This window comes from Squalius cephalus (genome assembly GCF_949319135.1).
Source record: "Squalius cephalus genome assembly, chromosome: 4".
Classification (NCBI taxonomy): Eukaryota; Metazoa; Chordata; class Actinopteri; order Cypriniformes; family Leuciscidae; genus Squalius; species Squalius cephalus.
Window position 1 is genome coordinate 45,810,540 of NC_137125.1, and position 11,286 is coordinate 45,821,825.

The 11,286-nt window shown below is 37.5% G+C and overlaps 2 protein-coding genes across 3 annotated transcripts; one reads left to right on the forward strand and one right to left on the reverse strand.

Annotated features, from left to right (window-relative positions):
- The first annotated feature begins 2,091 nt into the window (after positions 1-2,091).
- LOC307157539 (uridylate-specific endoribonuclease C) lies at positions 2,092-8,014 on the forward strand. Of its 2 annotated transcripts, none has more exons than XM_079869470.1 (7): positions 2,092-2,268; positions 4,087-4,189; positions 4,366-4,477; positions 4,638-4,759; positions 5,976-6,088; positions 6,318-6,471; positions 6,586-8,014. In XM_079869470.1, the coding sequence occupies exons 1-7, from the start codon at positions 2,258-2,260 to the stop codon at positions 6,844-6,846; spliced, it is 876 nt and encodes a 291-aa protein (XP_079725596.1). In that variant the 5' UTR covers positions 2,092-2,257; the 3' UTR covers positions 6,847-8,014. The 2 variants fall into 2 exon arrangements, with proteins under 2 accessions (XP_079725596.1, XP_079725597.1); XM_079869471.1 differs by having other exon boundaries at positions 2,151-2,268; positions 4,090-4,189; positions 6,586-7,995.
- Positions 7,958-9,568, reverse strand: tnnt2c (troponin T2c, cardiac). Its single transcript, XM_079869472.1, has one exon. The coding sequence runs from the start codon at positions 8,875-8,877 to the stop codon at positions 8,065-8,067; it is 813 nt and encodes a 270-aa protein (XP_079725598.1). The 5' UTR covers positions 8,878-9,568; the 3' UTR covers positions 7,958-8,064.
- Positions 9,569-11,286: the final 1,718 nt, after the last annotated feature.

An 11,286-nucleotide genomic window follows, 5' to 3' on the forward strand; every position in this document is an offset into this window, starting at 1 on the left:
CCCATCGTAAGTACACATTGATGGCCTAAGACACGAAACGAGCGGTTTGTGTGAGAAAACGAACAGTATTTATATCGTTTTTACCTCTTATAACACAGCCACGTCCAAGTGATCTGAGGGCGCGGGCGCTTCCTGCTGTGTGACGTGTACGCAGACTGGTGCATAGATACACTAGATGTCGCATTAAAGACATTCGTTCCAATGAACTGCCGTAGCCAAGGCGAAATCTAGTATGCACCAGTCTGCGCACACGTCACACACCAGGATGCGCTCGCGCCCTCAGATCACTTGGACGTGGCTGTGTTATAAGTGGTAAAAACGATATAAATACTGTTCGTTTTCTCACACAAACCGCTCGTTTCGTGTCTTAGGCCATCAATGTGTACTTACGATGGGGAATTGTTTAATTTGGACGATGGGGAATTGTTTTAATTTGGACTCTGTGCATGCTCTTTGAGGGGGTGACCACAGACCTGCATGATATGACTGTCAGACAAGAACGGTTTGACCTAAAAATATCAAAATTGAAACTACTGCGGAAAAAAAGACACATACATCTTGGATGCCCTTGAGGTAAGCTAAAACATACCAAAATTTAATTTCAAAGTGAACTATCCCTTTAACAACCAAATTCTCAATGTTTTATTTGGACAGTTGTGGCAAGAGTCTCCCCAAGGTCAGCATAGGCTACCTCAAATCCTACACTGAAGTGACGCCCATGCAAATTCAAGTCAAAGCATCAATGACAAACTCCACAATCACTATCTTACCCTCACCAAAGAAGCCGGTAGTGAAAGTATTGCATTTGGTCTCCATCATCACTGGATCTTATTGAAAGTTCTAAGTTGTAAGATTTTTAGATATATTACTTTATATATTTATCCTAATCAAGCAATTTGTTTGAAATGCAAAGTGAACTATTTAGAATGTGTAACTCCTGTTGTGGATGTACTCTTCCAGTAACAATGCACTAAAACAACTAAACCACAAAGAATTTACAACATCCTATGATTATGTAAGACAGATTGGCACTGCACAATTTGCTGTTGACTATATTTTCATTATGAAAGTGATTCCAGGTATCAGTGCGTGCTCGCTTTTGAAGCCATAGCTTCACTTTAGTTCTCCTGTCTGAACGACATGCAGTCCCATCGCTAACCAATCAGACTTCAAAGTACAACCCAAAATGCCATGATAAACGATCAGAGAAAAAGAAAATACTCTTTATCAAAGTCATGATCCATCATCACTGTCACTTCTGTGTACCCATCCCTAATTTGGACCAGTTTCTAATCTAATCTGGAAAAAAAATCTAATTACTGGTATATTGAGTGTTTTCCAACAAGATTTAACCATGTTAATATACACTTTAACATGTTTAACGTGTATGTTGCCGTTGTATGCTATTCATTTTTATTTCAAGGCTCTGATTCATATGTATTCATTCTGGTGTAAAAATACAACCAGATTCATTGGAAACAGGCCATGTTTGTAGATCCATTCACTGTGACTCAGATCAGGAACTATTGAAATTCCAAATTAAAGGTAAGAAACCAGATTTGCGATGAACCCAACTATGGACTATGCTTGTAATAAAAGCAAAAACTAACATTTCTACACTTTCGTGAGTGCTGTAGTTTATTTCTACCTTATAATGTTTCAGAATTATCCCCAGAGCCTAATATAGCCTAATTTTGGGTGTTGTGAATGAACACCATTACTGGATACTGCTGAGAACGGATGCAGTATATAAACATTTTCATTTTTATTTTATGAAAAGGAACAGGAATTTGGGGAAGCGCTATCATTATAAAAGCCTATAATGCACATTTATGGATAGTGTATGGCTAAATATAGAAATATTATAAAATATGCACTTCTTGTGACTGCAAATAAATATTACAAAATGGAGAAAAAATCAGGCTGAGATTTTGTATATATTTTTTGGATCAAAGAAGGTTTATACGAGCAGAAACTGTTTAAAAAAATAAAAAAAAATAAAAAAAAGTTTATAGCCTGACACTGCTACCTGTTACTCGGACACTCCCTTCCTGGACATCAGTTTCGTTTCCACTCTTCCTTTCTCACCCTGTAGAAGCGTGACCGTTCGCCGCTCTCATTGGTCAGATTCGTCAATCGATCAAATTGACATCGCGTAAACTAACACACACCCATCAAAACCAGCTTTTCGTCGCTTGCGTGATTAAACACAATAATTTCGTTGAATCATCAGAAGAAAGTGGTTTAACCTGCGAATATGGCCAGAGGGTAAGAAAATCAATGGCAACAGATGTTACTTTAACGGTCTTTCCGGTTTGTGCTTAATTTATATCAGCAACTCAAAGTTGTATTGATGTTTATTAATATTACTTAGGGGTATTTAGTGTGGTTTTAAAATCATAATGACTATGCTTTTACTTAACTAAACTGTACATGTGGTCGGTTTTGTTTTGGGTGAAGATGCTATTTTTTGGACGTATTTTTCACTCGCAAACAGGCATAACATCCGGTGCGAATTAAAATACACAAAAATTATGTGCACAACGACCAGCTGGATTTTCTGTACGAAGCTTCATGTCTATAAATATTTAAGAGATCACATTTTTCGACATTATTACCGTGTTGAGTGTGGTGCCTTTGTACAATCGAGCTTTGTTTGAAGTGGAGGCAATGCCATGCATTTACAAACAGCCTCTGTTTAACGTTTTCCAGATGCGAGGAACTGCGTTCACACAGTTCGGTTATTAATGAGAGTGACAAGAGTCACCTTATTGCATGATTTGCTTGCTATCTGTTATAAAATAACCCCCCAAAATAGCCATAATCCCAATTACTATCGTTACTACAGTGATTATAATAATTGCTTTCTTAACTAGGCAATACAGTCATCTTCATGACTTTTCGGTGAATCTGCGTTGTGTGAACGGGAAGTGCACTTGACAACTAGGCTAACTTAGTTGTCGCGACGGCGTCACACATAGTGTCGTCGTGTGTGTTTTGTTTTGTTTTCATTTCTGAAAAAAAGGTGTTTTCATGCCTGAAAAAAAGGTGTTTTTATGTCTGGGTGACTCACATTGATATGAGCTGTGTGTCATCTGAACGTTTTAGATCCAGTCACTGTCTTCCCCTTGAGATTTGTTGTTCGTGCGTGACCCTGCTGCACTGAACACTTTTTTCTTTTTTTTTTAATGAATAAAAAGGCATGAATGAACTCGCTTCTCAATTGTACTCGTGCCAAATTGATTGTGATTAGAATTTCAGGTGTCAACTGTAGAGAACTGTCGAATTGTTTTCTTTCTATTTCTGAATTAAAAGTTATTTAGATATTTATTTTGTAGGATTTAAAGGAACAGTCTAGGTGGAGTAAATGTCTAAAAAAAAAAAAAGAGAGAGAAAAAAAGTTCTAATTAAATGCTGAAATCCCCAGTAGCACCTCAATGCAGTACACAAGATCCGAGGGGAGGAGTCGGATCTTATATAAGGGGTGGAGATTGGTAGGTTTAGGGGTGGAGATGGGTAGGTTTAGGGGTGGGTTTAGGGATCAGGGGGTGGAGATTGGTAGGTTTAGGTATGTAAGGTGGGAGGAGTTGGATTTTATCCGACTCCTCCCCCCGGATTTTATGCTCTGCAGTGAGGACCATCTCGAAATCCTTGAAAAATTAATACTGGCACTTCATTCGGCATATTTTTATTACTATTAATAATGTTGAGAAAATCACTGCTTAAAATAACATTTTAAAGAGTGTTGAACTTTTTTCTGTTGAATTGTGTTTATTATTAATATTATTATTTTCATTTTAAATGTATGAAACCAACACAAATACAAAGATTACATTTCTAATAATGTGATGTGTTGTAACATAGACCTTTTAAGGATTTCTCCTTGTTATCGTCTTGGATAACCTTTGGACATTTGTCATTGACTCATGTTGGTAGGTAGAGATAGAAGAACTAAAATAACCCCCCAAAATAGCCATAATCCCAATTACCATCGTTACTACAGTGATTATTATAATTGCTTTCCTAACTAGGCAATACAACCAGACTTGACTCATTCTAGACTTTCAATGTCATACTTTTTTACAGCAGTCAAGGCACCAATCAGGAGCTCTCAGATGTGCTGAACGAACTGTGGAAGCTGGATGTGAACCGCATGAAACCTGGAATAGACTATAAAATCAACCTACAAGTAGGTGGTTGGGGGAGGATGCAGGTTTTTGAGAATTATATATGCATTAAAGTAAAGACATAAGGAATGTTAGATTCCATGTACATGATAGCTGGTGACTTGACTTCACTATGACTTCTTTTGCATGATTTAAGGAGAATCAATCAGTCAATTATAGTGGATTTGTTTTCACACAGGGGAAGGCTGGATTTGTATCTGAGGGCAGTAACAGTGCCAGAGACAGCGCTAGAGCTCCTCTCTTCTCTTATGTCAATGAAAACAAGCTCAAAAGCATTGATACCTATGCCTGTAAGAAACCATGGGCCGTTTCTATACTAATTTGTTTCTAATTGCATCCTTATACATACATCTAATAAATACACCGGTTTTCAGTTTTCATTAAATTCACAGATATAATGCAATGCATGGCAGTTTAGACAGCTGTTTAATCTACTTTGTGTCTTCTCAGACTTCATAAATCTACTGGACAATTATGAGATGTCTACAGGAGTGGCTGAGCAGGTGACAAAAGAGGAGCTTACGGAGAACAATCTTTTCCTGGATGCCATTCTGAAGACAGAGATAATGAAGGTACCATTACTCAATGGTCTTGTTTTGCCTTGCTATTTAGTAACATCATGTTTGAACATGTTGAAATTTAGCAACTTAAAGAATGTGTAGTATGTGTACTATTTACTGTTATCTGATGGAAAGGGATCGTTCCTGACCAGAGTGAAAGTAATTTAAAGGTCCCGTTCTTCGTGATCCCATGTTTCAAACTTTAGTTAGTGTGTAATGTTGTTGTTAGAGTATAAATAATATCTGTAAAATTTTAAAGCTCAAAGTTCAATGCCAAGCGAGATATTTTATTTAACAGAAGTCGACTACAGCGAACGGCCCGTTTGGACTACATCCCTCTACTTCCTTCTTTAATGACGTCACTAGAACAGTTTTTTGACTAACCTCCGCCCACAGGAATGCTCCCTCAACTCTACCGAAATTCGTTTATGTACTTATTAAACTCATCAGTATATGTTTGATCATCATTCAGACAGCAGACTTGTAGGCTATTAATAAATAATGGATACATACAAGCAGATGACAAATACGTTATAATAACCGTAATTAAACTACTAAACTATACCTGTTCCATCTCTATACAGCACTCTGACTCTGTAGGCATTATTGTCCGACTCGAAATGAACACCGTTACTGAGAGTTTCTGATATTATCATCATTCCGTGAGATGAAATTGTCCTGAGAGACTGTCCGCGAGCTTATGAAGCTCCGACCCCTGTGTCGTCCAGCAGCAGCTTATTTGCATTTAAAGGGCACACACTAAAACAGTGCGTTTTTCTGAGCCCCAAAAAATGACAATTTAAACATGCTGTAAAAAATTATCTGTTGGGTATTTTGAACTGAAACTTCACATACACACTCTGGGGACATCAGAGACTTATTTTACATCTTGTGAAAAGGGGCATAATATGGGACCTTTAATTTATATTAAAATAATTAAATATGTATTGGTTTGTAGTGCACTGCATAGCCTTGCAAAAAACTATTGATAAAAAAAACTTAAGAGAAACTAATAATGGTTTAATGTAGTGGATGGAAAGTAAATATGAGCATGTGAGACAACTGTGCAAATGTAGTACAGAGATGTTGGTTCAAGGAGGAGACTATTACACAAAATGCAAATACATCACCGTGCAAATACATGCAACCATTAACATGCAAACATTACCCTACAAGTGAAAGAAAATATTATAATATAGTCCAGTTCTGATTGGTTTTGTCTTTGCAGTGTGCCCACAGGTATTTAGTACGCAAAGGTCGAGCCAAGTCGGATCCGGCTCAGTTTAAGAGGCAACTCTATGATATTTGGTTCAAGCTCTATCGCAGAGACAAAAGTGGAGGGTGAGTTAAAAAACTAGCATGCGTACATATGTGTATTTCTGACATATGACCTGAATTGGGTTTGTTAGATGAGTAACTGACATACTAATGACTTTTGGAATGAAAAAATCACTTACCATCATATTGCTTGAGGCTTATGTGCTCATAACTTGTGTAATTTGTATGCCCAGCATTTCTACATAGAGAAGTTTATATTTATCTGCCCATCTCCCTCTCATCCCTCATGCAGTGAAGATTCCTGTGGATTTGAGCATGTGTTTGTTGGTGAAACCAAGCATGGTAAAGAGATCATGGGCCTCCATAACTGGGTCCAGTTTTACCATCAGGAGAAACACAATCATGTGGACTACAAAGGATACAAGGCCAGAAATAACAAGGACACGGTATTTCATCATTTAATAATGATTTGACAAGGAGACTCTTGTATAATCATGTTAATATAACGTTGTGTGCATTACTTTCAACATTTAAATTTACACTGTGGCTCAATCTCTCAGCCAGATGAGGACGATCACGTCTTAAACCTGCAGTTCAGCTGGAATGGTCTAGTCAAGCCAGTGGGCAGCTGTTTCTTAGGCGTCAGCCCAGAGTTTGAGGTGGCTCTGTTTACCATCGTCTTCCTTCTGTCTGATGAGCGTGTGGCCAACGTTAATGTTAAAGTGGATGAGTACCTGCTGGAGATTGTGGTGTACAGATTTGGGAACTCCATTGGGACATCATACCCCAAAATGATCAGCAGCAACAACCGGGATCTCTAGGTCTCACTGAAAGGTCATACAGTATCTGGTATGGAAAAAAGCGTTACTAGGAAAAAGGGGGCTTTATAATCCAAATTTCAGTTTGTGATCCTTAAATTCTTAATCTTGAAATGTTTATGTCATAGGGATTTTTTTTTTGTACCACTATTAGAATTCTGCATAATGACAGTTGTGTGCAAACAATTTAACTTGTCATAATTGCACAGTCTCTTATAGTTGGGTTAACCATAAATTGCTTAAAAATGTGTGTTTAGCCTATAAACAGCTGAGCTATAATCATAGATAATCATAGACCAAATCTAACTGCTACAAGCTTTTAGAAGTCGTTTTTTTTTTTTTTTTTGAGCAAGAAATTTGCGTATTAGAAATCAAACTCTTATGTATATTTTATTCATCTTAAACTGTCAATGGGATGATCTTTGAATGGCATGTAAGCTCAACTGTGCACTAGACAGAGCGGAACGTGGAAAATGAACACGAGCCTTTATAGAAGAATAATGTCGTTTACACTTTTGTTTCGTATCTGTCCTTGGAACTGCATGGCATAAAAATCATTCTGCTAAAAACATTATTTAGCTTTTTTTGTAGAAATAGATACTTTGAAGTATGTGCCAAAACCTTTACTGCTGGTACAGTCATATATATGTGCCTTTTGGTTGTTAAAATAAAGACATTTTCCATATATATAACATCTTGATGCATTTGTTTATTAATATGTTGTATTCCAACTCTTAATACAAAATTTAAAATGATTTCTTATTTGTAATTTCTGCAAGAGCTTTTGGATATTGAGCGATCTTAGTGATGCCAATGAGATGATACATATTTTCCAAAGTGAAATTACTGCTTTAATTTGAGAAATATGTTAACATGGGTTAATGAGCAAAAGTTCAGAAATGCAAAACAAAATCATACATTCAAATATAAGATTGCATTTCTACTGTTGTGTGAAATCTTGTGAAAAAAAAAAAAAAAAAAAAAGATGCAACTTTTAAAAGGTTCACAACCTAAGATCAAGACTTCAGATTACATGAAACATGATTACATGAACCAAAACATTAAACCCAGTAAAACCCATTAAATGTATGATACAATGCTAAATAAACAATTATTAATCAACAGAAATAAAAATATAAATGATGTCCTGTAAAGTTCAATATGAGACTTGAAACTGATTCCTCTGTTCTATGTGTCATTGCATATGTCAATCAGATTAATTTATTTCCAGGACTTCCTGGTGGTCTTGGTCACCTTAGCTCCCCTTTGATGGTCACTAACGCGGTTACGCAGAACATTGATGTCGTACTTCTGTCTCTTCAGCTTCTCTGCCAGGTCAAACTTCTCAGCGTGGAGTTGACTGAGCCACTTCCAAAGGTCAAGGGCTTTCTCTCCCAGCTTTTCTTGGTTGAGGTGATCAATGTTGAGGGGTTTGCGACGCTCCAGCAGACATTTAGTCTTCTTCTCACGCTCTGTCATCTTCTTTCCCTTCTTCTGATCTACCTTCTGCAGGTAGCCACCGTAGCCCTTGTTGGAAAGGATCTTCTTTTTCCTGGCTTCGTCCTCAGCTCGCAATTTGGCGGCCTCTTCCTCGCGCCGCGCCCTTTCCTCTGCAATGCGGGCCTGTTTCTCACGATCGCGCTCGGATCTGACGCGCTGCTGTTCGGCACGATCGGCCCGACGCCGCTCAATACGGCTCTTCAAAGCTATGAGGTCATCCTCCTCCTTCTGCCTGGTGGTGAAGTGCAGCTCAATGAGACTCTGCAATTCATTGAAGTCCTTCTCCGTGCGCTTCCGGTGGAGGTCATCAAAGTCCAGCTTCTCTCCATCAGGCAGCTTTGGTGGCATAATGTTGGGAATATACATTTTGGGCTTGGGTTTGAAATCCTCTTCTGCCTCTTGTTCATCTTCCTCTTGTTCTTTCTCATCGGTTTCTTCTTCCTCCTCATTCTCTTCTTCAGCCTCCTCTTCCTCTTCCTTTACCTCCTCCTGTTCCTCCTCAAACTCCTCCACAAACTCCATGGTGTCGCACATGGTGCTTCTTTTGGGTGTTTTGGGAAGAGGGGGTCACTGAGGAAGAATGCACGGCTGGTGGTAAAGATCCTAAAGGGACTGAGATGTTCTCCATGGATGCGGTGCGGTTTTATAGGGTCCTCCCTCCCTCCCCATGTGACGTTTGCTAAATGGCTCTTGGATAAGCTTTTTGAACAGATGCACGTAGGATCTATTTTCTACTTTACAGGATCTTGTCTTGTCCAATACCCAGACCCTGACCTCTAACCTCTGACTCTCCCACCCTAAAACCTTTGTCCTTTGGTGTGAAGAGGAGCCTATTTCAGACTTAAAACAGATGCACACGCACACTTGTGCATTGGAAGGGATCTTGTTTCACACCATGTTTGAATAGATTAACTGGGCACCAATATTTAGGCATTAATTTAATTGTCTAACATCAGTTGTTTCGTTTCATCTGTTGCTTTGAGTATAAAAAATGATTTTGTCATTTTTAGGAATTCATGGAACTCTCATTAATTCAATTTCTGTTTGAAAATTATGAAATAATACAGGGAATTGTGTACCCCACCCCTGAGACAATGTGAACTGGATAATGGTAGACAGAGAGATAACAGACAAAGGCAAACAAGTGTTCAGTGGCTTCTGTACAACTATTTGTGTATAAACATTTCAGCTGGCTCTCTCTGCATGCCGTTGGAAACCTAAAGAACCACCACCAGGCCTTTGGTAAAATAAACACTGTCATAACAGTTTTCTATTTGATGTGTAATGTGGGGAAAATCTTTTAAAAAATATTTATTAAATTGAGTGACAAAAGTGATTGTTAGTTTAAAAAAAAAAAAAATGAATTAAAGCTATTCTTCTGAAATGATCAAATAATTCTGTTTCAAAAGATGTTTCATGGTTTCCACAAAAATATTAAGTATAACCGTTTTCAAATGGACTTAAGCAGCAAATGAGCATAGAACGATGACACTGAAGACTGGAAACTGAAGACTGAAAATTCAGCTTTGCCATAGCAGGAATAAATTACATTTTAAAAAACATTCCAATAGAATAATAGTTATTTTAAATTGTAATAATATTTCACAATATTACTGTGTGTTTCCAATGTGCTTCCTTTTGGATCTATGGGTGCAATATCATTCTAAAATAAATTAAAACATCTCTATGAAAACGTTGACTTTGTGCTAAGAGCATAGCAAATATATTTCAGTTTCCCTTTAAAAGCATTGCGATTGTTCTGAGCAATTTCTAATGAGCTCTGGAAAGAGTCTGTCTCTAGTGTGTACAGGGAAAAAAGAATCTCTAAGCCACTTATTGAGATGGTTTGTTTTAGGATCACGAAGGAATTTATGGTTCTCCATTGGTCTAATTCTCCCATGCCACCTCTTATAAATGTTGGTTTTACTGTTACAGCATTGTGCACTTATAAAAAGTGCACTTATATAAAGTAGCCTAATTGTGCCACTCTTATGTCCTTTTCTAATTTCCTCAATAATAGACAGGATGAGTGATACCTCGAGAATGAAGGGCAACTATCTCCATCTTCCTCCCTTGTTTGAATATAAATAGTCTTCATGAGCTCAGTGTACCCTTGTAGTGATTCTGTCAACCTTCAGTCTGCCAGTAGCCTATGTTATTTGTGAAATTGTGAGTGACAGGTGGAGGTCTTATTTAAATCCGATTCCTCATTGGTCAGACACAGCGAGGGACAGCTGCATAGTGGCCCATGTGTTTGCGACGATTGACAAGATCCCCAAATAGCCGATTCGCAGTTACAATATATACTCTTAAGTACATAATTTAAAAAAAAAAATATATATATATATAGATTAAAATTGTACATGCATTAAAACAATTCCTCGCTATTTCTGTACACCAGTTTCGCTATAACGTTAGATGTGCCTGTGAGTGACTACTTAGTACTTCCCTTTGTATTTGCCACTTCACTTTGTGTAAGTTATACTATTTGTACTTGGAGAGTAAAATTTGTTTTGTCTTTTGGTAACCTAGCTTTGATTTTTGCATTTTCAGAATTGAAAGCAGAAAGCAATGACTTATTACCCTACAGCCTACAACAAATGCACCTCGACAGGGAAATATATTAATTCTTATCTGCTGATTATTTGTTCTTTTTAAGACTGTATCTGATATAGTACATCACCTGATTGTAAAAAGAAAAAAATTATATAGAATTGATACCTTTTAGTTTATATCGTCTCTTGATCGTTGATGACGTATCCCTTCGATAGCTCAGTTGGTAGAGCGGAGGACTGTAGAGGTTTAACACTGTCATCCTTAGGTCGCTGGTTCGAATCCGGCTCGAAGGAGAACATTTTTGGCTATGCGTTGTTTTGTTAGAAATGTAGTAGTGTGTTTTATCAAGTTGCAATCTTATATCCAGTTATTGACTATTGATATAGA

Excerpts from the sequence above, each read along its gene's own strand:
- LOC307157539 (XM_079869470.1), top strand. Across the intron at positions 4,190-4,365 it reads ACTATAAAATCAACCTACAA|GGGAAGGCTGGATTTGTATC; the intron begins GTAGGTGGTTGG and ends GTTTTCACACAG. Across the intron at positions 4,478-4,637 it reads AAGCATTGATACCTATGCCT|ACTTCATAAATCTACTGGAC; the intron begins GTAAGAAACCAT and ends GTGTCTTCTCAG.
- tnnt2c (XM_079869472.1), bottom strand. The coding sequence starts at position 8,877 with ATGTGCGACACCATGGAGTTTGTGGAGGAGTTTGAGGAGGAACAGGAG.